Below are 25630 nucleotides of genomic sequence, written 5' to 3'. Positions count from 1 at the left end.
GTAAATTGTAAATTGAAAGTGCAGCATGGAGGGCGGTGGCTACGGCATCTATTAGCCCTGTAAGCGAACTGGGGGGGGGTCCAAGCCACGGCGCAGGAGTGATGTGATGTGACCCCGCAGCAGCTTCTCAAAGCACAGCGCAGCCTGCCTGCTGTTGTTGTTGCTGTCCCCTGCCCCGGTCAGCCTTGGCCTTTCTGATGCCTCTCTTTATAGGTTAGTTTGTCCACTGTGAAATTGTCTGGTACAGTTCTTGATATAGCACAGGACACTGTCTGTGTGAACACATCCATGGTCCTGCATGGTGTTAAAAAATGTCCCAGTTGGTCCTGTCGAAGCAGTCCCTGCAGCTGCTCAGAGGCATCATCAGGCCAGGTTTTAACCTTTTTTTAACCTATTCTGAACGGGCACCCATTTTGGTGTCGGCATCATGTCGTGCTTTAGCTATTGAAAAATAGCAGATCTACAAGCTCATATCGCGCCACCGAGTGGCGCGATACGAGCTTGTAGGTCTGCTATTTTTGAAAAATCGAAGAACGACTGACATTTCTAGAATCTGATCTCAGGTCAGAATGGGTTCATCAGACCAGTGTGTGTCCGGCGGAAACCTCGTATGAATCTGATCTCAGGTCAGAATGGGTTAATATACACCCACAATGTGTCGTGTCACTGTGCATTCATTTTGCGCTGGCGCGAAGCTGCAATATTTTCGACTGGGGTGCTTGGAAGCGTGCTTATAGGCGAGAACTTTGGCACTTTGGCAGCCTGAAGAGAAAAGCAAGGCCTTAAAGGGACAATTCACCGCTGGAAGAAACTGCAGTCACTCGATGTTAATATAGTAGATAACAGTAGCACAATTTGAAATTTGCCCCCCCCCTATGGCCAGAAAGAAAATTAAGTCTCTGTGTTTGACTTTAGGGTTTGACTGGATTGCTGAATTCCTATACAGTACAATGCCCATAATGCTTTAGTGCACTTCCCCTCCTTGTGGAGAGGGGGAGAGGCTGCATGGAGGTGTGACTTTGTATAGTCCAGGAAGGAAGTGAGACCACATTTTCAGGACAGGGTTTTTGGTCATGAACATGGCGTCATGACTAAAATATTAAAAAAAAACATATTACACTTTTTTTTTTGTTTTAGTCCCAAATGCAACTTTTGAACACGGTTGGCTCCCTGCGCCTGCTTGGTGCTTGCCCCCCCCCCCTCCCATCAACACGTGTCACTTTGGAACAACAAAGGGCCCAGTATAGAGATGCTCATGCAGATGAGATGTGGGATAGTTTTGTCGATCGGGCATGTCTGTTGATTTGGATGTCAAGAGCGGGATAGCGGCACAGGCAGCTGCCTGGTCTAACCCATTCTGACCTGAGATCAGATTCATACGAGGTTTCCGCCGGACACACACTGGTCTGATTAAACCCATTCTGACCTGAGATCAGATTCTAAAAATGTCAGTCGTTCTTCGATTTTTTCAAAAATAGCAGACCTACAAGCTCGTATCGCGCCACTCGGTGGCGCGATATGAGCTTGTAGATCTGCTATTTTTCAATAGCTAAAGCATAACATGATGCTGACACCAAAATGGGTGCCCGTTCAGAATGGGCTAATTATGTAAATGGTGATGACAGTGCACTAGGCACCAGCTTCTTCTCCTGCTGGATAATTAATGTGAGATCTCCAGATCAGAAATGACTACACCCTGAGGTGTTTGAACACACACACACACACACACACACACACACACACACACACACACACACACACACACACACACACACACACACACACACACACACACACACAGATATATAGGTATACTCTGCACACACTGCAGGAGTTGCAAAATCTTGTTCTCTGTGGAGGGAGACTTCAGTCACTGTCATCACAATACGCATGCACGCATACTGTACACACACACACAAAATGCACATTTAAACTTCACACCTTCAGAGCTTTACTAACGTATACTGTATATCCAAAGCATATTAATGTATATATAACCCAAACTAAATTATTCTGGGAATTAATTTGAAACCTAATTTCAATATCTCAGTATATTATATCTTATGTAATTCATATTATATGGCTTTGGCATATGTTACTGTACACGGCATAATGTAATTTAATGCTCAGCCAGTTTTTGATTCTCAGACAGTCTGCCAATAATATGTCTTTAACACAACACATGTCATCCTTTGTTTTCACTGCCTGGACACCTTCATGTTAGCACACCAGAAACACACTAAATGAGCATACACACGTAATTAACCTTATTACCTTCAGCTGCATTTACCTGTCAAAATGGTTGTGAAAAGGAAGCTACAGTAGTGCACATGTAATTTAATGGTAAGTGGTATAACTAGAATATGCCAAGCCCCGCCCGGCCTGCTTGCGATTGGCTGAATGCAAGAATGGACGTTGGTCACATTCAAATACAGTCCGAAACCCATTCCATCATCTCCTCGGTGGTGTGCCTTGCTAATCATTTGACATTCAACCCTAACCTCCTGTGATCCAAACCCGTTGCCTCTAGCATTTTCCTTAAACTGCCGAAGTTCTTGCCGATAATAGGGATATGGTTAGGTTTAGGATATAGTTTTTGTGAGATTAGGTTTAGGTGTAGTTTTTGGTCTCTCCCTCTCTCTCTGTGTCTATATATATGTACGTACGTATAAGCTTGCCATTTTATAATATACACCATCAGCATATACTTACTGTACCGTAGTTCTTTGCCTCCACTCACTCCACAGAGTGGACAGACCAGTCCACTTCAGTCTGTTATCAGGCTACTTAGTTCTAGTTACTGTATATGTTCTATATGTCCCAACTGTATCTGGTTTGCAATCACCCCTGGTGTGTATACAGTATCAGTCTTTGTTCCTCAGTCAGTCTTTGTTGGGTAATTGTCTTGTGTTGGGCATCAGTTTATGTTTTTGAGTTATTTAGGGCAGCCATGGCTGAGTGGGTAAAGAGGCCGCCTGGGGAACAGAAGGTCCTCTGTTTGCGCAATAGCCCCTGACGATACTGTCAAAGTGTCCCTATCTGCTTTCACTGCCTTGCCTCGCTGTCCTGCATGTGACTGTACCTTATACACAGAACAGCAATGCGGCAAATTGGCACAACCTTCCTACCTTGAACTGGATGTGAAAAAGGGGCTCATGTAATTTGTTACTTTGTTTTCAGTGCGTATTTTGTTTAGGCTATAGCAAATAATTAAATTGGCAGAAAGACGTTAAGCATGTGCTCGCTGCCTTAGCGCATCAGCGCTCAATGGCACTCACTGACGTCATCAAATCATGTCACTCATACAGTAATAGACAAGACTTGTACATGTGTGACATGTCAGCATCTGCTCGCGACCCATTAAGACCTCATACATCATACTGTACATCTAACATATGTTACGCATTCATGCAGCTACAGAAGGCTACTAACTAACTGGCTTGCCATTTTAGATTTGTAATCACATTTCTTATAAAATCCACTTTCATAAAGACGTGAAACATTCAGCTGAATGAGAATTGGAGTGGCAAATTGTTTTATTGTGTTGTGAAATTCTAGGCTGGATCAAGCAAATAGAATAAAACGTTAAACATAATTTATTTTTGCAGTTTGAGTTTTGAATAACTTTTCATTTATAGTTATCATGTAATGCAAAGGCCTCTTTTGTCGCTCTTGTGCTCATTGTAATAGTTGCAACTGTGGGATTTGCCTGCCATCGAGCTCCATTATTTATTTATTATTTACTTGTTCTAAATCAAGATGTCACAAAACCCTGTGCTCCCCTCTCACTATATCTCAAGAGGAAATACATTGATTTTAATGGCTGCCACTTCTTCTAACAGAAATGCTAAAAATGTACATGGACTCTCACGCTCTCTCTCTCTCTCTCTCTCTCTCTCTCTCTCTCTCTCTCTCTCTCTCTCTCTCTCTCTCTCTCTCTCTCTCTCTCTCTCTCTCTCTCTCTCTCTCTCTCTCTCTCTCTCTTTCTGTTTTATGTTGTCTGTTGTCATGGAGAAAATGACAGAAGAAAAACTGGAGGAGGGGAAATACAGTATAACTCATAAACCAACTAACTGGAAAAGGCGACACTCCAAAGTAAAAGATGCAAGACTGGCTCAGATGCAATTTCTCATGTTTATTTGAGAACGCTGAGGCGTTTCCGGCAGTAGCCTTCTTCAGAGCAGACTAAAAAGAGAAATACAGTATTATTTCTGTGGATAGTGATGCAGGCGGACTGAGTAATAGCGTTCAGTGAGCTTTCCATTCTTCGTTGCATAATATACTGACACTCCAACCTCTGACTTAGCAATTCTCAAATAGAAAACACAAGGTTTTGTTGACCTATTCTGTGTTATTATTTGTTACTCCTGTGCTTCAAAAGATGTACAAAAAACAAATTCCAACCTCTGCTTAACTAACACTTAGACTGCGGCTGTGTGGCCACAAGTGGTAAATAGCTTGCACGGTGCTGGAATTGTGGAGATTACTACGTACTCAAGTTTTCCCCGCTCGCAGACCTCTATTGTAAGAAAAGACTAATGTTAGCATTAGCTCACGCTAGCTATAATTCTCGAGAAACGTTTATATTTCAATCGCAACTCGCTGAGAAATCTGATTCAAACATCTTATGTCTGATCAGCACAACGGACAGCGACGTTGTCAGAGAAGATCCTAATTATCTCATTCTGACCTGAGATCAGATTCATACGAGGTTTCCGCCGGACACACGCTGGTCTGATGAACCCATTCTGACCTGAGATCAGATTCTAAAAATGTCAGTCGCTCTTCGATTTTTCAAAAATAGCAGACCTACAAGCTCGTATCGCGCCACTCGGTGGCGCGATATGAGCTTGTAGATCTGCTATTTTTAAATAGCTAAAGCATAACATGATGCTGAGACCAAAATGGGTGCCCGGTCAGAATGGGCTAATTATAACAGTAGTCTACGCATGCGGGGCTGAGCAAGGCGTTGTCAGGTAACCGGCTTAGGGCAAAGAGTTGGAGGGGTTACAGCATTTTGTAAACAGAGCTAGGCCTATGTCACACTGTGTCGTTATACAGGGTATAAAGCTTTTTTGAAACAAATAGCAGCAATTTGTTTGTTTGTCACTTTGGGACAAATAACAGCATTTCTTTTTCTCAAGACTATTTAGCATACAAAAAACCCCTGATATTTAAAGGTATATTCAGTGATTTCACTCAAAAAACCTTAGGTTTCGTTTTTGGCTGTGGGACCCAGCCTTTCGTCCAATCAGGATAGAGAGTCAAAAACGAAACCTAAGGTTTTTTGACCCCCAGGGGTTAACTGGGGACAGGGAGGAACTCCTTATATGACCAGCACACTCTATAGTAGGGAGGATTATCACAACAAAACAAAAAAATAAGTGATATTTGAAGTAAGTGAAATCACTGAATATACCTTTAAGATGTGTTTAAAGGTAGCAGCTCTGTTTACATGTGCAGTAGGTCTAGCGGTCTACTTGGTACAGATAGTAGTCCTTAGGGTGGTTGTATTCCATTGGCTAGCCTTCTTTTGTTGCAACAGTTCACAGATCTTGCTGCTGTGTTTGCATTGTTGTACTGTATTTCTATGGGAATAGGTATGGGAGTTTTTTTGTAGTTTCAAACTCACTTTGGGTGTGTGTAATCTATGGAAGTACAGTATGTGTCTCTGATGTCTTGGTATAGTGGGCAGGTGGTTAGAAAGTGTAGCTCTGTTTCCACCACATTTTGTGTGCAGTGAGTGCATAGTCTGTCTTCCCTTGGGAGCGGGGTCTGCCTTTCTCTATTCAATAGACACAGCCTTGCAATAGAGTCTACTACAAGGCTGTGTTCAGTACTTGGTCAAGGCTTTCCTAAGTTTTGGGTCATTTACCGTGCTCAGGTATTCAACCAATGTATATTCTCTATTTGATGATAGATAGCATTCCATTTAGCTTTGGTTTTTGGTAGTCTCTTTCCAGTATGTCAGGTAGCTTTCTATTTGTTTTCTTATGATCTGGTTAAGTCCAATGGGTTTTCCATCAGGTGGTTGTGCTTGTGTTTGTGCACATAAGTCCCTGGACTAGCTGACTAAGGGGGCATCTCTGTATGGAGCGCATCTGGGTAGCTTTCTTTCTTTTCGGCAAGCTGTTTGTTGTTTTTCATTGGGTGCAGAGGATGGATTTACAGAGTTCTGCGTGCAGAGTCTCAGTTGGTGTTGATCCCATTTCTCAGGTTCTGGGTTGGCAAGGGGACCCCAGATCTGGCAACGATCTGGGGTCTATGATGGAGTCTAATATTAATATATAATATTATTGGGATGTTCCTTTTGATGGCATAGAGAGCCCTTCTTGCCTTTTCTCTCCTGTGCTACTGATGTTTAGGCTGAGGTTAGTATTTCTTTGTTGAAGTTTCCTGTGCTACTGATGTTTAGGCTGAGGTTAGTATTTCTTTGTGTGTTCTAGTTCTGTCATATTTAGAAAGAATTGTTGGTTATGTCTTTTTTGAAAAATTATAATATTTGTCTCGGCTAGATTTACTGTCAGGGCCAATGTCTGTGAGAATTTGTGCAGGAGGTCATGGTGCTGCTGTAATCCTTCTTTAGTAGGGGACAGTAACACCAGGTCATCTGCAAACAGTAGGCATTTGACTATTGTGACTGCTAGCGGGATACCTGGTGTTGACTGTTCTAGTGTTTTGCCAAATCATTGACGTATATGTTGAAGAGTGTTGGACTCAGGCTGCATCCCTGTCTAACTCCTCTGCTTTGGTGAAAGAAGTCTGTGTGTTTTTTCCCCCAATCCTAACAGCACATGTGTTCTTTGTGTACATTGACTTTATGATGTCGTAATCTTTCCCCTTTCTAGCAGTTTACAGTAGACCCTTGTACCAAATTGAGTCAAATGCATTTTTGATAGATTTTCTTTTTTTAACAACAAATACAGAGGTTGTAAGGTCAACTATGTTATTGATGCTTTCTACTGCACTGTTTACACTTTGACTTGTGTCTTGGAAGGTTCCTTTTAGGAATGTGTCTAGTTGTGATTGCACTTGTTTTAGCCTAATAGCGTTTTGGAATGCTTCCATACTTTTTTCCTTATATAAATATTGTGTAGCTTGTTTGGTTTTCACATTTCGTGGTTGGGTGTTGTTCTGTTCAGATAAGCTATGGTTTTACTGTGGTCTGACAGGGGCTGACAGACACCGTGCAGATGTCAGGCTTAATCAGGCATCGTAGTTTAAATGAAAAATTACATTTGATTTTGAAGTGGGCAATTTCACTTTCTTTCTCATGTACATTCTTTCTTCCATTTTTTCTTTTTTTTCTTTTTCTGAAGTGCTGAAATATTTCAACTGGACTCTTTGGTCAGGGCTAACTGCACCACCTCACATTAGCAGCCATTCTTGGCATGGTACCAAGAACTGGCGGACCCAAATACAGACACACAGACAAAGTTCTAAAGTTCAAGGGTGTTTATGCAAACAAACTGGAATGAGGAGATATAGGTGGTACGACTGGTACGCGGGGTGCATACTTAGTTTAGACTAGTCATTGGTTAGACATGGGTTAAGGTTAGGTTTAGGTGTGCTGCCCTAGCAGCTATAGGGCAGAGCAACAGACAGGCCTATAGGCAGACAGCTATAGGACAGAGCAACAGACAGGCCTATAGGCAGGCAGCTATAGGGCAGAGCAACAGACAGGCCTATAGGCAGGCAGCTATAGGACAGAGCAACAGACAGGCCTATAGGCAGGCAGCTATAGGGCAGAGCAACAGACAGGCCTATAGGCAGACAGCTATAGGGCAGAGCAACAGACAGGCCTATAGGCAGACAGCTATAGGGCAGAGCAACAGACAGGCCTATAGCTAGGCAGCTATAGGGCAGAGCAACAGACAGGCCTATAGGCAGACAGCTATAGGGCAGAGCAACAGACAGGCCTATAGGCAGGCAGCTATAGGGCAGAGCAACAGACAGGCCTATAGGCAGGCAGCTATAGGGCAGAGCAACAGACAGGCCTATAGGCAGGCAGCTATAGGGCAGAGCAACAGACAGGCCTATAGGCAGACAGCTATAGGGCAGAGCAACAGACAGGCCTATAGCTACAATCTAAGAAGGAGCACTGTGACAAAGCCAAAGACATTTTTCAGATGCACTCATGAAAACACATTTTCCCCCCAAACAGACACATGGAGAGAGCCTATTGAGCAAACACTGCTGGAAGAACAAATTCCAGGCAGTTGACTTCCTTGACGTCATTATCGAAGAAACAGTAAACATAACTGTAACTAAAAAGCTGATTAGCCTACATAATACCTACATGAACCCTAGCATGCCTATTCTGGCATGTTGTGATGTGTGAACATTCGGCCAAGATAAACAAACATTGGGCCAAAACATTTCTCTACAACCTCACATGCTGCAACGGCTACTTTTGGCAAAGACATTCGGTGTTTTGATGAAAAATGCAGTGGGTCGAGACCCCTGGAGGACTGCGGTCAACAGGGTTAAAGTGGTTAAATAATAAAAAAATATATTAACCGCATCCATCCGTGCATCCATCTGATTGAAACAGAGGCATACTGCAGTTAAAAAAGAATATTCACAGTGAATTTGGCAGGCGGTACACAAGCTTTCTAAAATGTGGCCATGCATTATCGGGACTGGCAAGATTGCTTCAAAATCCATTAGTGATTACAGTTTGATCACTTAAAAGTTTTGTCTTGTAACATATTTCACTCTAGATAGTTTGGTTTTAGGATTTTTAGATAGGCTACTCATTGGATTTATGCACTGTGACTTGAATATTAGTCATCTACTACAGTACCATTAGCAAGGATTATTGCAATGCATGCATTTATCTGGTCTATTAATCTCACAGTCTCATTGCATTCAATAGCTGAATTTCTTTTAAACATAAGTCTATTATCGTGAAATGATTATGGTTTTACAGTGTAGTAGTAGTAATCCTACTATGAATGCACACATTCTCTGTCCGTCTGCCTGTCTGTGTGTAATTCACGTATGTCGAGAATCGTTCGATCGACTGACTTCAAACTCGGACCATGCAGCGCCAAGTTTAACCTGTGGCAATAGAGGCACGTGAGCAGCAGTCACTACCACACAGCATTACTGTAGTAATGCATGTGTAATCTTGGTAAATGAAAAGCTCTGATATTTAAAAAGTTCTCATGGGAGCACAGGCCCATGCTCATCCTGTGTCACTGTAAGATCGATGGAACGGCCAGGACTTACAAGCTTCTCATTTTTGGCAAACTGCTCATTCCACAAATCATTAAACACTGGCAGGATCGTCTCAATATTGCTCTTAACCCATTCTGACGGGCACCCATTTTGGTGTTGGCATCAGGTTATGCTTTAGCTATTGAAAAATAGCAGATCTACAAGCTCATATCGCGCCACCGAGTGGCGCGATACGAGCTTGTAGGTCTGCTATTTTTAGAAAAATCGAAGAGCGACTGACATTTCTAGAATCTGATCTCAGGTCAGAATGGGTTAATCAGACCAGTGTGTGTCCAGTGGAAACCTCGTATGAATCTGATCTCAGGTCAGAATGGGTTAAACAAGATTGAATATGGAGGCACACCAGACAGGTTGCATATAGCTTCAAGTTGCTGCAGTTCCAGAGGAAAGAAGGCTTCTTTCTCTGATGGTGGTTCCGCTCCGTCTTTCCTCAGGCCTCTTGGACTGCAGGGTTGACCTGTTTCAGATGCTCCACCAATCCAAATGTACCTTTTTCAATTTAGCGCTTGTAAAGTCTTATGTGTTGCCGGTATTGAATGCCCTTCAGTGGAGCTGGGCGTTTCCAGTAGGCGTTTTCATCAGCGGCAGTGTTTTGATTCTCCGATTGGACAGCAGCTTCTAGAAGAGCACTGCAGCCACATGTGAACAGACGTCATCCACTCCGGCCATGCAGTCACAGTGGCCCTGTCCGCTCAGCAGTGATTAAGGTTGGGCCATATGCAAATTTTTTTCAACCGCCCATCGTCTGACAAATATTCGCCGATTAACGATGTATTCGTGTCATAAAAGTAAAGTGAGAACAGCTCACTGCAGGTCGCAAAAAAGCCAGATCTACAAGCTCTCAAGGCGCCGCGTCCTGCCTGTTTTTGCAGCTCCGTCCGCTAGGCGTTGAGAGCTTGTAGATCAGTCTGTTTCTGCAGACTGCAGCGCAGCTGCGCAGCCAGGGTAACTTGCTCCCTTGCTACCCCGCAACGGCGGTCCGTCGGAGGCTCGGAGAGGAGCAGCGGAGCCCACAAGCTGCTGCGGCCGGGCTGCTGGCTGCTGCTGATCTACAAGCTCTCAAGGCATCGCGTCCTGACTGTTTTTGCAGTGCCGTTCGCTACGCGTTGAGAGCTTGTAGATCTGTCTATTTTTGCAGGGTTGTCAATAAAAATAACTTAGATTACAGGCGGATATGAAGTTCAATCAGTGGGTTGCAGCACCTACACGCTAAGCTAACTTTAAGCTAACTTATGATCCCCGAGCCTATACACTTACACTAGTAGACAGTTTTTTTATTCCCCCCCCCCCCCCCCCCCCCGACTTCACGGGTGAGGCATTGGGATTGTGATGAGACACGAGACAGCAGTGTGCATTCTGTTGTGACTGTATATTATTAAACTGCATGGGTCTGGACTCCGGAGCTTAAACAACATGTAGGCTACATCCTCCCAGCTCCCAGCCTTTACTCTGGCTGGCGGCTGCCGTAAGTGCCGTGTCCCGGTGCCCGATGCTGCTGAGTGCGGGGACTGTGGGAGCATACATTATAACGGGAGGAGGTGATTTCCACCCGGACGCTGTTACTACTTTGCTGGGCCAAATTGATTCACATGTTGCTCACACTTTACATGTTAATTGGGCTAAATCGTCCCGAGAAATCGCGATTGACGATGTATTCGTATCGTCACCCAACCCTAGCAGTGATCCAGGGAGAGGTTGTCTCAACCAGCCCCCCTGTCCGATCAGCAATGATCCAGGGAGAGGTTGTCTCAACCAGCCCCCCTGTCCGATCAGCAATGATCCAGGGAGAGGTTGTCTCAGTGAGTCTGTAATGAGTGCAACAGAAGAAACATGGAGCGGTGGAAAAAGTACTCAAATGTTTTACTTAAAACTAGTATCAATACTGCTACTGCAAGTACCGAAAGTAAAAGTATACTTATTATGCAGAATGTCCCATTTCACATTTTTCTTTACATTTAAATATTTTGAAAATAGCAGATCGACAAGCTCACAACGCATCACATTGCGACGCGTTGTGAGCTTGTATATCGGCTATTTTCAAATGGCCTTAAATGTAGGGCTGAGGTGCTTAAGTTAATGCATGTTTTGTAATAATGATCAAAATCTACAAAGTACCTAGTAGGGCATTAACCAAACGTGATTTTTGATAGTCGACTCGACTACCATCAAAATCGATTTATAGTCGGTTAGTCGGCGGTAAAATATGATATTTATTCCATCCAATCAAGCATTAAAACATCGTGTTATGAAACAGCCAGCGAGCGAAGCAAAACAGAGCCGGTGAATGCACTATCAATGCAGGCCGAGTGGAATAGTACTAAGAGAGTGGCGACACACTTCCTATGGGCTATAGTTCCAAACATTGGAACTATCCCATTGAGATAGAATGAGCACTTCCGCATTCCATTGTTACAGTGGGAGTCAACGCGAGTGTCGCCACTCTTACTAGATTACGCTGAATGCCACTCTGATTGGCCGAAATTAGCTCAGCTGTTTCAAGTCAAAGTTGCAAGTCCACAATGACTCACGGATGGACGCGTTGTGAGCTTGTAGATCTGCTATTTTTTATGCATAAGACCGTTCTACGGAGCAGCATAGCATGTTACGTTGTTCACAATGTTTGGAGAGTGGAGACTGGAGCAATGAACCATGCGATGTTTTTCATACAACCCTAAATGTTCAACAACAAGTTACAATCACAGTTCGTTTGGTTTTTAGAAGGAGCTACAAGCAAGGAGGAGGTTTGCTAGCTAGCAGGCTGCCAGGCTATGAATCAGATGATCAACTACTTAACTCCATCGCGAGTCTTTTGCGGCTACGTATTAGAACTATGATCGTGCGGCATCGCTGTTTGTTTTTAATAATGCCACACGCGGCACGCAGACTTTTGTTGGATAAGCATGAAGAAACATGAAATCACGGCAAGAGCTACTGTAGTTTGACTGTCACCAAACTGGATACTATTGGGCAGAGCGAGGAGGAACTCCTGCTATACTTTACTGTACCGGACGACGACACGTCTCCAATCTAACTTGTTGAACAAACTACAGTAATAAACTCACCAATAGTAAAAGTATTTACACACTGTAGTTGTCCCCATTGATCTTATGAGCCTATGAGGCATATCACATATGCTTTTCCCAAAGAAAAACTGTCTTGACTGCTGCTAGTGCCACCGCCGATACGCCGCCCACCGCACCTACACGAGTGGGGTGACGGCAAAACCCACGTACAGTAGGCTTGTATGATATGAAAACAATCAGCCAGGAATGGATTAGTACTGAAGTTGGCGAACTACCAACAAAACAACAGAGCTCACAGCTGCATGCCTGCATGTCTGCTGTAGAATGAATGAATGAATGAATGAATGAATGAATGAATGAATGAATGAAATGAATGACATTTTTATTTTCGTGTCATGCCACTTTGGCCCATCCCATATGGGATTATATGACACATTTCACAGAATACATTGAATACAACTGACACTTCCTGTTCATACATATTTGTAAATTATTAGAACAAACAAACAAAGAAAATAAAACAAAGAAAATAAAATAAAACGAAAACAATCATAACAAGGCCATTTTACATGTAAATGGCCTTCCTCCTCATTGACCAGGCCTTCTCAAGGAATGAGGCAAATGAAAAAGTGTACTTTTGAAACAGGCACTTCAGTCTCTCGAAGTCCTCCAGCCATACAAATTCATGGTTTGGGTCTATCTTATTAAAAAGTCTCTCCCTAATGGAGTTGTAGAATGGACAGTAAAAAACAAAATGCATTTCATTTTCGATTTGCTTTAGATCACACAGATTACATAGTCTATCCTCCTCCACCGTGCCTACATAATTATCTACCTGTCTCAATATGCAAAAAAAAAAAAAAAAAAAAAAATCATAAAAAATATTAAAAATAATATTAGCGAATAATCGGATGTCAATTAACAGTGTCGACTAGTGTTTTGCTAGTCGACTAGTCGACTATTCGATTATTATGTTAATGCCCTAGTACCTAGTAACTAAAGTGTTCAGCAAAGCTGCTTCCTGCATTATGTGCAAATTCAAAACAGATGGTACGCATGGCTGTTGAGTTATATCCAACTTCCAAACTCCAACACTCATCTCATGTCACAGTGGATTTTTGCAGATAGAAAGAGGATAATTCAAGCTTTTCGTACCGCTGCAATGTTGGTGAGTTTGACACTGCCAAATCCAATCAGATTTCTGTTTGGAGGTATGAGCTAGTTGCCACCCTGCCATTAACCCATTCTGAACGGGCACCCATTTTGGTGTCAGCATCATGTTATGCTTTAGCTATTTAAAAATAGCAGATCTACAAGCTCATATCGCGCCACCGAGTGGCGCGATACGAGCTTGTAGGTCTGCTATTTTTTGAAAAATCGAAGAACGACTGACATTTTTAGAATCTGATCTCAGGTCAGAATGGGTTAATCAGACCAGTGTGTGTCCAGTGGAAACCTCGAGTGAATCTGATCTCAGGTCAGAATGGGTAATAGCAAGACGGCCGTGGTCTGTATGAGGTCAGTTACTGTATAAGAGACCCAACCCGTAGTAGAGTCTGGATCTACTGTGAGCTCGGTAGCATGTTGGGTTCTCGTGTTTGCGTGGACCTCTAGTGGAACTGGAAAGGTCAGCTGCAGCCTTGGGCCTTATGTCTGTCAGCTTTTGAATGTCTCTCTCTCTCTCTCTCTCTCTCTCTCTCTCTCTCTCTCTCTCTCTCTCTCTCTCTCTCTCTCTCTCTCTCTCTCTTCTCTCTCAGAATGACTAAGTAAAGGCATTCACCAAAATACAGCAACACAGCTTCTCTCTAGAGGAAAGGTTAGCATGAGGCTCGGCTGGTCTAGCTTGAAAGGTCACATGCTGGAGAGGACAAGAAACATGCAGAATAAACAATTACATTTGTCCAGGAGTTAGTATCGCTCTCTCTGTCTCTCTGATCTCTCTCTCTCTCTCACTCTCTCTCTCACTCCCCCTCCTTTCTTTGTGTGTGTGCGTGTGCGTGCGTGCGTGTGTGCGCGCGCGCGTGCATGTGCGCGTCTGTAGTATAAATAAATAATGACTACGAGTGAATAAACCGAAGTAATAAACAATAATAATAAAAAACTGAGAATTAGTCAAGTGTTATTATGCTAGTCGAGGGGCACACGATCATACGGCAAGACATCATTTCATTACATAATTAGTCCGTAATGTCATGCAGATGGGAAAGTTGTTGACCTGGCTTAGCCTCTGTGCGTCAGTCAAAACACAGGTCAATTAAAGTGACCCTGTGCTCCGTGAAACACAAAGATAGGAGAGGTGGAGAGCAAGGAGAAAGAGTGTGTGTGTGTGTGTGTGTGTGTGTGTGTGTGTGTGTGTGTGTGTGTGTGTGTGTGTGTGTGTGTGTGTGTGTGTGTGTGTGTGTGTGTGTGTGAGCACGTTATGGGGGGTCAAAACCTATAATGTTGAAATACTGGGGAACACAGACAAAATGAGAGAGAGAGAGAGATATGGAGATGGAGATGGAGATGGAGAGAATACCCCCCAGGGATGAAATCAGGAAGGGAGGAGGAGAAAGAATACATTCTCGAGTGAGGACATTAAGTCTACAGAGTCTACAGAGGATGGTGCAGGAGAAAAAGAGAGGGGGGGGGGGGGGGGGTGAGGACTGAGGAGGAGAAAGTAAGGAGGAGAGGGGGAAAAGGACAGACGTTGAAGTAAGGCACTAATTTTAGACTTGGAAACCAGATGAGGACATCTGCCTCCTCTCCCCCAGGAGCACCGTTTCACTGAGGTCCTGGTAGGCAGAAAGAACAACCAATGGCCACTGGCCAATTAGGCATACGAAACACACACACACACACACACACACACACACACTTCTCCTCACGTAAACATCACCGTGGCCTCTGGTCGGCCCCACTTGACGCATATAGCCGCCGAGAAAATGTGTTATCGATCGTCACCATTCAGTGGTTCTTCAACTTTGACGCTGAAGCGGAGCTCTATATACATTGGTGTATGACAAAATGGCAAACATAGCCGATCTACAAGCTCACAAGCTGTTGTTTTTTTTACATTACAAATAAATACAGATTTGGGAGATTTAGAAAAAGTTCACCTACACGTTCAAAATAGGCCGGCTATAGATTGAAAGTGTTTAAAATATGTGTCCAGTCAGAAGATTTTACTGTGGGAGAGGAGAGGAGGGGAATGGAGGAGATGTGTAAGTGAACAGGTGGAATACACTCTCGAATAAATCCCCGACACACATGTTACAGTATTCTTTTTTTGCCTCCTTTTTGTGTATTATGCCTTTGTCTCTATTTCCGTATGCCTTAGTGCGCGTGGCTGTGACAACAATTTCCCCATGCATGGGCATAATACAGATGAATCTTGAATGTTGTTGCGAGGGAGATTTACAAAATATACATGATATTTTCCTCCACGACCTACACTGGCTTCCCGTCAAACAAAGAATTCACTACAAAATCCTGCTCACCACCTACAAAGCTCTCAATAACCTGGCTCCCCCCTACCTCTCCGATCTTCTTGAACCATATGTCCGTCCCCCCCCCCCCCCGCTCCCTCAGGTCCAGTGAAGCCAACCTCCTGAAGGTCCGCAAGGCCAAGTACCGCATCTGGGGGGGACAGGGCCTTCTATGTTTCGGCTCCCCAAACTCTGGAATGAACTCCCCAACCATCTCAGAGTTGCTCCCTCTCTCCTCTCCTTCAAAACCTCACTCAAAACACACCTCTTCAGAATAGCCTTCCCCAGTTGAGGTCTCGTTTATCCTTTTATCTTTTTAACCCTGTCTTCTGTTATGTTTTAGCTTTGATCTTTTTTTTATTAATAAAGTCTGTTCCTGGTGTTCCCATGTAAAGCGCTTTGGGTATTTAGAAAAGCGCTATATAAATCTGAGCTATTATTATTATTATTATTAAGAGAGTAGAGAGTATTAAACAAGAATGTCTTTCTGGTGGCACCCAGGCATTCTCTCATATCAACAATTGCTCAGCTATTTTAGTTTACTAATACGGGTCACTGAACTCTACAGAAATGTGCACAGTAATATCATCAGTGTTCATTTCATGCTCAACCCTGAGGATTGTACTGTGTTAAAATAGAGAAATATCCCTCATCAGTGGAGATGTTCTTTCATCGCTACAATGTGTAGGTTGCTGTGTCTGCCAATTTTTATTGTAAGACACGGTGGCACTTTTTTGTCATGTAATAAATGGATTCAAACAGGCACACTGTTCTCGCAGGGTCTGAATGTAGATACTCAAGGTAATTTGAATCAAACTATAAGGATTATCAATTAGTTAGAATAACTCTGCTGTGTCGTCTGACACAATCAAGCTGTGGTCTGTCTGACACAACAGATATCGTTGCCTAACAAACGGCGGTTTGCACTGATGTCGGAGAGTCCAGCCCATATGGCATATCATATGCTGATTTGCGTCGGGCTTGTTCATTCCACATATGGGCATATCTGCCACAGAACATACGGTGCAAACTATACTGTATACTATAGGTTTCCAGCCTGATTCGCTGCGTTCCGTGCATTTGTTTTGTCATGTTGCTATAAGCGAAGTGACAAAACAAATGCACGGAATGCAGCGAACCCAGCAGGAAACCAGGCTAACAGTAAGTATGTAGTGTGTACGTGTGCGTGTGCGTGTGTTTATCTTCAGCAAAAGTACATGATTTAAAAGAATGGAGGAAGTAATAAGAGAGGGGGTGTTGGGGGGGGGAGTGAGAGACAAGGAGAGGCAGGAGGAAAGTAAACTCTCTCTCTCTCTCTCTCTCTCTCTCTCTCTCTCTCTCTCTCTCTCTCTCTCTCTCTCTCTCGTACGCGTGATTAACCTCAGGAGCCCCTTCATCAACACCGTAAAATAAATGACCCGTGCTCCTTGACTTCTCCCCACCTCCCCTCGTTCGCAGTGGTGAAATGTAAAGTATGCACATTTACTCAAGTACTGTACTTAATTATTATTATAATTTGTTTACTCTGCTAGAGTATTTCCAATTTTCAATACATTTACTTCTACTCTTCTTCTACTTTTTTACGCTACTACAATCCTTTCAAAACGTCAGTTAGCCTACTATTTCTAGATTTGGATCGTTATTACAAAAACACACCCTTTCAGCCCTATTGTAGACTTTAGCTACAAACTTACGATGTCTTGTGAGCTTGTAGATCGGCTATTTTCAAAAGATTTTTTTTATTCTGCGTAATCAGTTTTGGTACTTTAAGTACATTTTGATTCCAATACTTTTGTAGGCTACTTTTACTGAAAGTACATTTTGAATACCGTCATTTTTAACAGAGAGTTCTACATTGTGGTATTGATACTTCTACTTGAGTACTTCTTCCGCCATTGCTCTCTCCTCGCTCGGCCTCTACTCCTTTTAACACACATCCTCCTCTACTTCCTCCTCCTCTTCCTCTTCCTCTTTTTTTTCCTCTTCCTCCTCCTCCTCCTCTTCCTCCTCCTCCTCCTCCTCCTCCTCCTCCTCCTCCTCCTCCTCCACCTCCTCCTCCTCCTCCACCTCCTCCTCCTCCTCCTCCTCCTCCACTCCGTCACCGGAGGAGGCCTCTCTGTTTTCGGGCCTCGGGAACGAACGCTATTTTCAGATTGTGCTTATGCTGCAAGTGTGTTCATTAGCCACTAATGGCGTAACGTGAAATTGGCTGGCCGATGATTTCTAAGGGAAGCAGCGCTCTGCAATGCGTTCGGTATAGTTCTATACCCTTCTTGGACGAAACGCGCCTGGTGCGGAATACAAATGGAGAAATGTTCCTTTTCTCGCTTTACTTTATTACTTTTTATTTTTTCTATTATCCTATCTTGGGGGGATGGGAGGGTTAGTCTTCAGTCGTAATGAATAATGCCCCCCCTCCGTTCTTGCTCAGACTCTCTAAAAGCCATCCTCTCCAGGGATGGGGACAGGATAGATTTATAGTTATTATTATTTACTTACCCCTTCACACACCCCCCTCTCACACACACACACACACACGTGCACGCAAACTGACACCACACCTACATACAATGTGTGTGTCTGTACAAAAGTGTAGATATGTGCACGACTGCTGCACACAGGCATACACATGCACATCCATGCAGTCATCAAAACACACAGTTGCATCACACATAAGTACACACGGTGTGCACGTGCCTAGAAACAAGTATTGACAAAACACTGAGATAATTTAGTGGTATAATATAACATTAATAGAAAAAAGTAAATAGAAAGTCATGATATTTAAAGAAGATAGAGTGTGTAAGTGAAGCGTATAGAATGCAGCAGATAGCAGCTATGTGATAAAAAGCTGTCCAGGATATTGAACTCATGGACTAATGCTTCAGGATCCCATCATCCTATAATAACACGCTGTTTATGTTTGTATCTTTCATAAAGAATGCAGCACACCTATAGCGACATCCACACAAAGTGCTTTCTTTGAGTAGCGCTGTCCATGGTGCTGAAAACAAGTTGTTCTTTTTATAACAATTCACCAACCTGTGGGTCAGTGCCCACCGTCAGACCACGAGGATATTGCACGTGAGCTCCCAAATAATTGGGAAATAATGTATGGGTAGGTCGGTCATACACACATTCTTCTATTGGTCTCTCCAAAAAGGTCACTATAGTCTATAGTGGAGGTTGCATGGTCGTTGCAGTGAACTCTCCATGGTGCTGAAAAGTATAGCTACAGTATACTACTACATACTGTAGCTATTAGTGACAGATTATCTAGTCTAGGTCATACTGCCATGTTCACAGGCACCAACTGTCGGTGTCTGGGAGTCTGTGACACCATATAGGGTTCTTGATGGGGTTCCAGGGGGTCCCCAGCTGAATGATTGATACTGTAGATAGGATCAAATTTGGTTCCATATATGTACACTCTCGGGTTATGGGGGTCGATGGCCTTAATACACACCAAACTGAGGGTCCATGATATAACCACTGTCCGTTATGTATTCATAAAAGGTGCACGGTGCACCCCTGACCCACACAATTAAATTAGCTCCAATTAAATGAACATGGATCGCAAAGTGTGTAATTGCCAATCAGTGTGTAAAAAATCCCACATCGGCTCCCCGCCGTTGCCCCGCACCTCTCCTCCCTGAATTCCAAGCATTCCCCCTGCACGCTTAGAAAAAACAGCACAACACAAACAATGCCCCTTTCATGTCTGCGTGTGAGTTATAGGGCTGCAGGCATCCAGCGTGCACGTGCACACACATGTCCGTGGAGAGTGGTTTTTAATTGGGCATCCCCGCGTTGCAGAAGGTCCAAGGGTTAGTCCTCGGGCTAAACGTCTCCCATGTGTTCCGTGTTAGGAGGCCAATTTAGCACACAGCGGTGGCTGTCCATCCCAGCTAAACTGGGAGCCAGGTAATTAGGCTGTTTAGCCTTAACGCAAAGACGCAAAACACACCTTGGGGTTGGTCTTGCTTTCCTTAATTTCCTTTTAGTTATGTGCATTGTTGTGCCATTGTTGGAGGCATGATGCAATTTAAAAAATTATATACTGTATAGGATATGGGTCAGGCTTTTTTAACCCATTCTGACCGGGCACCCATTTTGGTGTCGGCATCATGTTATGCTTTAGCTATTGAAAAATAGCAGATCTACAAGCTCATATCGCGCCACCGAGTGGCGCGATACGAGCTTGTAGGTCTGCTATTTTTGAAAAATCGAAGAACGACTGACATTTTTTAGAATCTGATCTCAGGTCAGAATGGGTTCATCAGACCAGTGTGTGTCCGGCGGAAACCTCGTATGAATCTGATCTCAGGTCAGAATGGGTTATTGTCCTCTACTAACATGTACCATCTCTCTCTCTCTCTCTCTCTGTATGACAGGCCTCAGCGGCCAGTATCCTCTGGTCCAGAATGTGACTGTGACAGAGGGAGGAACGGCCAACATGACCTGCCGGGTGGAGTACAACGACAACACCTCCCTCCAGTGGTCGAACCCGGCACAGCAGACACTCTTTTTCGGGGACAAGAAAGGTGAGTCACAAGGGCAGGGCAAAGATTGAACACAGAGAGATATCATTAGTGCACACGCACGCACACACACGCACACACACGCAAGCGGTCATAAACTTTGTGGTTGGGTGGTGGTGTGTGTGTGTGTGTGCGTGTGTGTGTGTGTGCGTGTGTGTGTGTGTGCGGTCATCTGTCTGAGGATCTGGAATCCTAGATGCATTCCCAGTCTTGTTATTGTCATTACATACTCGGGTAAATTGAAACTCTGTCTTGTCCTCCCCACACAAATCCATGTTGCTGAATGGACCCACTTTGGAGAACCACTGATTGGATTTCAGACGGTGCAGCCAGACAAATAAAGAACAGTTTAATTTCACATGGATTGTTAAATTATTATTATTTGTCTTGACGCAAAAGGAGATTAAGAAGGCTTGTTATTAAATCATAAATTGATTGATTGCTTGAATTCTGTATTAGCAATTTATTCTAAAAAGATAACACAAGCCCCCAGATGAGAAAGCATTACTGGTTTGGTGTAGGTGTGTGTGTGTTGGACACTACCCCAGGTGGTTTGGTGTAGGTGTGTGTGTTGGACACTACCCCAGGTGGTTTGGTGTAGGTGTGTGTGTTGGACACTACCCCAGATGGTTTGGTGTAGGTGTGTGTGTTGGACACTACCCCAGGTGGTTTGGTGTAGGTGTGTGTGTGTTGGACACTACCCCAGATGGTTTGGGGTAGGTGTGTGTGTATTGGACACTACCCCAGAGGGTTTGGTGTAGGTGTGTGTGTGTTGGACACTACCCCAGATGGTTTGGGGTAGGTGTGTGTGTTGGACACTACCCCAGATGGTTTGGTGTAGGTGTGTGTGTGTTGGACACTACCCCAGATGGTTTGGGGTAGGTGTGTGTGTTGGACACTACTAGGGTTGGGATTCGGAACCGGGTCCATTTCAGACCCGGTTCCGACATTGCGGATCCGGAGCCGGTTCCATCGTTTTTTTATTAACGGTTCCCCAAACGGTTCTCATCAGTCGTCATTTAGCTCCGCTGTGTCTGTGCAATGTGCAATGTGCATGCATGCAAGCAGAGCCTGAGGTGACGTCACCCCACCTAAAGGAGTGTGTGGGGTCGGGGAGGATACGCCCACTGTTCTGTGCATTCAGCGACCGCTCACCGCTGCGGAGCGAGTGATGTCGAAGAGATCTCCAAAGTGTGGTTAACTGAGAGGGAAATGACTCTGAGGCTGAGCACGCAAAGTGGAATAAATGTTATGCTATAGTTCCCTGCAAAGGTTGTTGCAACTTGTACCAGTTGCACGTCCACATTGATGAAACAACTCAAAATCAATACGCCTACACGAGTCCACAACTCACGAGAATAATCTAGGCAAATCGCGTTTGAGAGCCATGCGGAAAGCTCACACAGTCACACTCCCCGCAGCTCCACCACAGCCGGCGGGGGATGAGGATGATGCAAGGCTGGTTCACTTTCCCCAGGCTAGTAACGTAATAGAAAATAAAAACTACTAATGTCTACAGAGCTTTTCATTAGGTGTATTGTACAACTGTTGTTAATGGTGTTAATTTAGAACGCCAATGTCTCAACGTCTTTCTGTCTGATATTTTATGAATCATGCCAAATCAATTTTCTGCACTTATTTTTTACAACTTATAAGCAACTCAACTGCTTTTGATTTGGCTCTAAATTAATCGCGTGACTGTTGAGAGCCCAGCGTTTAGGTGCATATACCTCCATAGATTGATTAGCCTACTTTATAAACAGTTTGCAGAAAAAAGCACAGGAACGTAGCCTACAGTTCAATACAAGGTCTGCTAAAAGGATTTCTTTATTCCAAGAAAGCACTATTTGTTTCCATTAGGGTAAGGGGTCCTTCATATTAAATTAATCTGAACATTAAAGACAACATTTGTCACCACAACAATATCATTATTGTAATGTGTACTGTATTTAATATACAGCAAATTGCAATATAGAGTAAAAATGATATTGTTGTGGTGGCTAGCTGGTGGTGGTGGTGGTGAAGTTTAAATAATAGTGCCACCTCATACTTGTAAAGTGCATTTTCAATAATTTAATTAATTCATTTGTTTTTATTATGTACTTGGTTAGGTTAGTTATAATATAAGCATCATTTATGTCAGAAGAAAAGGGGAAAAAATTATATTAGGATCCGTTAAGGGAACCGTTAGGAACCGGAACCGTTAAGAGGGATCCGGGAAGGATCCGGAACCGTTAAAATCCTAACGAATCCCAACCCTAGACACTACCCCAGAGGGTTTGGTGTAGGTGTGTGTGTTGGACACTACCCCAGATGGTTTGGTGTAGGTGTGTGTGTGTTGGACACTACCCCAGATGGTTTGGTGTAGGTGTGTGTGTGTTGGACACTACCCCAGATGGTTTGGTGTAGGTGTGTGTGTGTTGGACACTACCCCAGATGGTTTGGGGTAGGTGTGTGTGTTGGACACTACCCCAGATGGTTTGGTGTAGGTGTGTGTGTGTTGGACACTACCCCAGATGAGAGCATTACTGGGGTAGGTGTGTGTGTTGGACACTACCCCAGAGGGTTTGGTGTAGGTGTGTGTGTTGGACACTACCCCAGAGGGTTTGGGGTAGGTGTGTGTGTGTGTTGGACACTACCCCAGAGGGTTTGGGGTAGGTGTGTTTGTGTTGGACACTAACCCAGATGGTTTGGTGTAGGTGTGTGTGTTGGACACTACCCCAGATGGTTTGGTGTAGGTGTGTGTGTGTGTGTGTTGGACACTACCCCAGATGGTTTGGGGTAGGTGTGTGTGTTGGACACTACCCCAGATGGTTTGGGGTAGGTGTGTGTGTTGGACACTACCCCAGAGGGTTTGGGGTAGGTGTGTGTGTTGGACACTACCCCAGGTGGTTTAGGGTAGGTGTGTGTGTTGGACACTACCCCAGAGGGTTTGGGGTAGGTGTGTGTGTTGGACACTACCCCAGGTGGTTTAGGGTAGGTGTGTGTGTTGGACACTACCCCAGATGGTTTGGGGTAGGTGTGTGTGTGTGTTAGACACTACCCCAGATGGTTTGGTGTAGGTGTGTGTGTTGGACACTACCCCAGATGGTTTGGTGTAGGTGTACATCAGGGTCCCAGAGATAAAACACTGTAGCAAATAGTGGTCTGTGGACTATAAAGGCAATGGTTGTAAAACATTTTTTAATGTCAAATGAATATGCATTTTGTCATGGACCCTCATTTGAAATGATTTTAGGACAAGGACCACCATACAATATTTGTGTTGTTAAAATATAAAATACTATGTATAAAAACAGTGGAAAATGTCCAAATTTAAAGTGGTTAAAGACGGGGTGAAATGGTTAATTTGGGCATTTTATTTAGAAGTTTCAGCCTCAAACGCTAGGGTCTCAGTTTCTGAACCAATCAGAGCGTCGCATCCCTCCAGGCTATGGGACGTCTCTCCGTCTCATGCAGACGCACATGCAGAGTGGTTTGTTTACAAAGTGACAGAGAGACAGCAGCAAAGCCAGGGGCTTATCTCTAATCTACATCATTATTTTAGTGTGATGATTAAGTTTAAAACGAGTAATACACTGGATGTCATCTTGACTTGAATGAGATTAAAAAGTATTTCTGTAATCTAAACCACCTGTGTTTGAAGGACGATGCAGCAATGGGAATCAAACGGATGAGCTTCATTTTGATTGTCTTTTATTGATGTGAGCCTCAACACGTCATCACGTAGCACGTTTTCATTTCAAGGAAGTAATTACATTTTATGGACTTTTTATATAAAAATACACACATGAAAATTGTCCTATTTTTTGGCATCCATTGTTAGGTATGCCCATACGATGGAAAGGAAAGTACGCACATCTACAAGAAACTTTCAGGTGCTGAACAAAAAGATACATACAGGAGAAGGAGAAGTAGTCTGCACACTGTAGCTCCCACAGGAATTGTATTTAGAATATAAGGATGACAACGTTTCGACCCCTTATGGGTCTTCGTCAGGTATATACCTATCTTTGATTAGCTGCCCTGGCCCCATACTATACAAACCCATTGCAACTTCAAACTTTATTTTAACCATAGATTCATCAAAAACACCCGTAATGTGTTTCTGGTGACTGATACTGACCTCCTAATATGTGAGGTGCCCGTGTTTTTTATTACCTTTTCCTCTTTTTTTGGGGGGGGGGGGGGGGGGGGGGAATTAATAGCATCGGGGAAAGAATAAGGCTCCATAAAAAATATCTACAAAATTATTTAAAGTAAATTAAAAAAAACGAGTGGTGCAACTCCCCTCTCTCCCCCCTCCTCTCTCTCTCTCTCTCTCTCTCTCTGCTCCGTCAGATTAGCTTTATTATGGATATCAATCCGCGTCGCTGAGAACTATTTTTTCATTATTATTATTTTTGCACAACAGCGGAGCTCTCCGTGGTTTGGTCAATTAGCGCGATGTTCGGAGGTCTTTGCTGATTATCCGGTGGTCTAGATGGAAACATTGGTGCTTTCTAGAGCAAGGATGGCTATATTTTAGCTCGCTAGCATTATTTAGCACAAGATGGACGCCCACAACATCTGTTTCTGTGCTGCGTGCGCAGCCTCACAGACCGTGGCAGTCAGAAGTTGGATTTGCGTCCAGCAGGTGGCAGCCATGTCACATACTTCTCTCGTTCCAATTTCACGCATGCGCACAGCACTCGTGCTCACACATACATACACATACAGTACATACAGGTATACATACAAACAGGTACATGGACATTGCTGAATGTAGGAGTGGTTGCACCACTCAAAAAGTAATTAAACAACACAGGCACCTGGCATATTAGGAGGACAGTATGAGTCACCAGAAAACAATAATTGATGCAATTAAAATACCAGCTGCCTTATTATATCTGCAGAATTGTGCTATGAAATGTACGCATGTGTGCAGTATAAATAAAAGTGACGCGTGGTAACTGGGTAATGTCCATGTGTACTGTCCATGGCTGTCGTTAATTTGCACATGCATGCGGCTGTCCTATAATTTGTACACGCATAAACCCCCCGGCTGCTGGTTCTGTAGGGCATGGCCTATAGCCTCGTGAGGCTGGTTCTGTAGGGCATGGCCTAGCCTCGGTGAGGCGGGCGCATACGGCGACTGCATGTAGGTTCCGTCCGGCAGCTGGAAGGAAGCGTGCATCAACTGGGCCGTTGCCCAGCCTGGGTGATTGGGGCGCGTAGGGCGAGCGGAGGTTCATAGGGGGCCGAAAGGATCCTCCCCCGCACAGCCTCCCAAAAGAGGACATGTCCAGGTAAAAGTGGACGTAAGTAAAAGTGGATGTATGGTCTGCGTGTGTGCGTGCGTGCGTGGGTGGGTCTG

General features: G+C 43.9%; 1 protein-coding gene across 3 annotated transcripts in view; it reads left to right on the top strand.

Annotated features, from left to right (window-relative positions):
* The window catches only part of cadm2a (cell adhesion molecule 2a), a 415145-nt gene that overhangs the window by 283279 nt on the left and 106236 nt on the right, over nt 1-25630 (top strand). For all 3 annotated transcript variants that reach the window (XM_083777571.1, XM_083777570.1, XM_083777572.1), the window contains one exon: nt 20128-20277. In XM_083777571.1, coding sequence (XP_083633697.1) covers nt 20128-20277 — 150 coding nt within the window. The remainder of the gene's footprint in view (nt 1-20127; nt 20278-25630) is intronic.

Source organism: Protomyctophum parallelum (assembly GCF_964188405.1).
Source record: "Protomyctophum parallelum genome assembly, chromosome: 1".
In the NCBI taxonomy this organism is placed as follows: Eukaryota; Metazoa; Chordata; class Actinopteri; order Myctophiformes; family Myctophidae; genus Protomyctophum; species Protomyctophum parallelum.
This window is presented reverse-complemented; position numbering and strand designations above follow the sequence as displayed.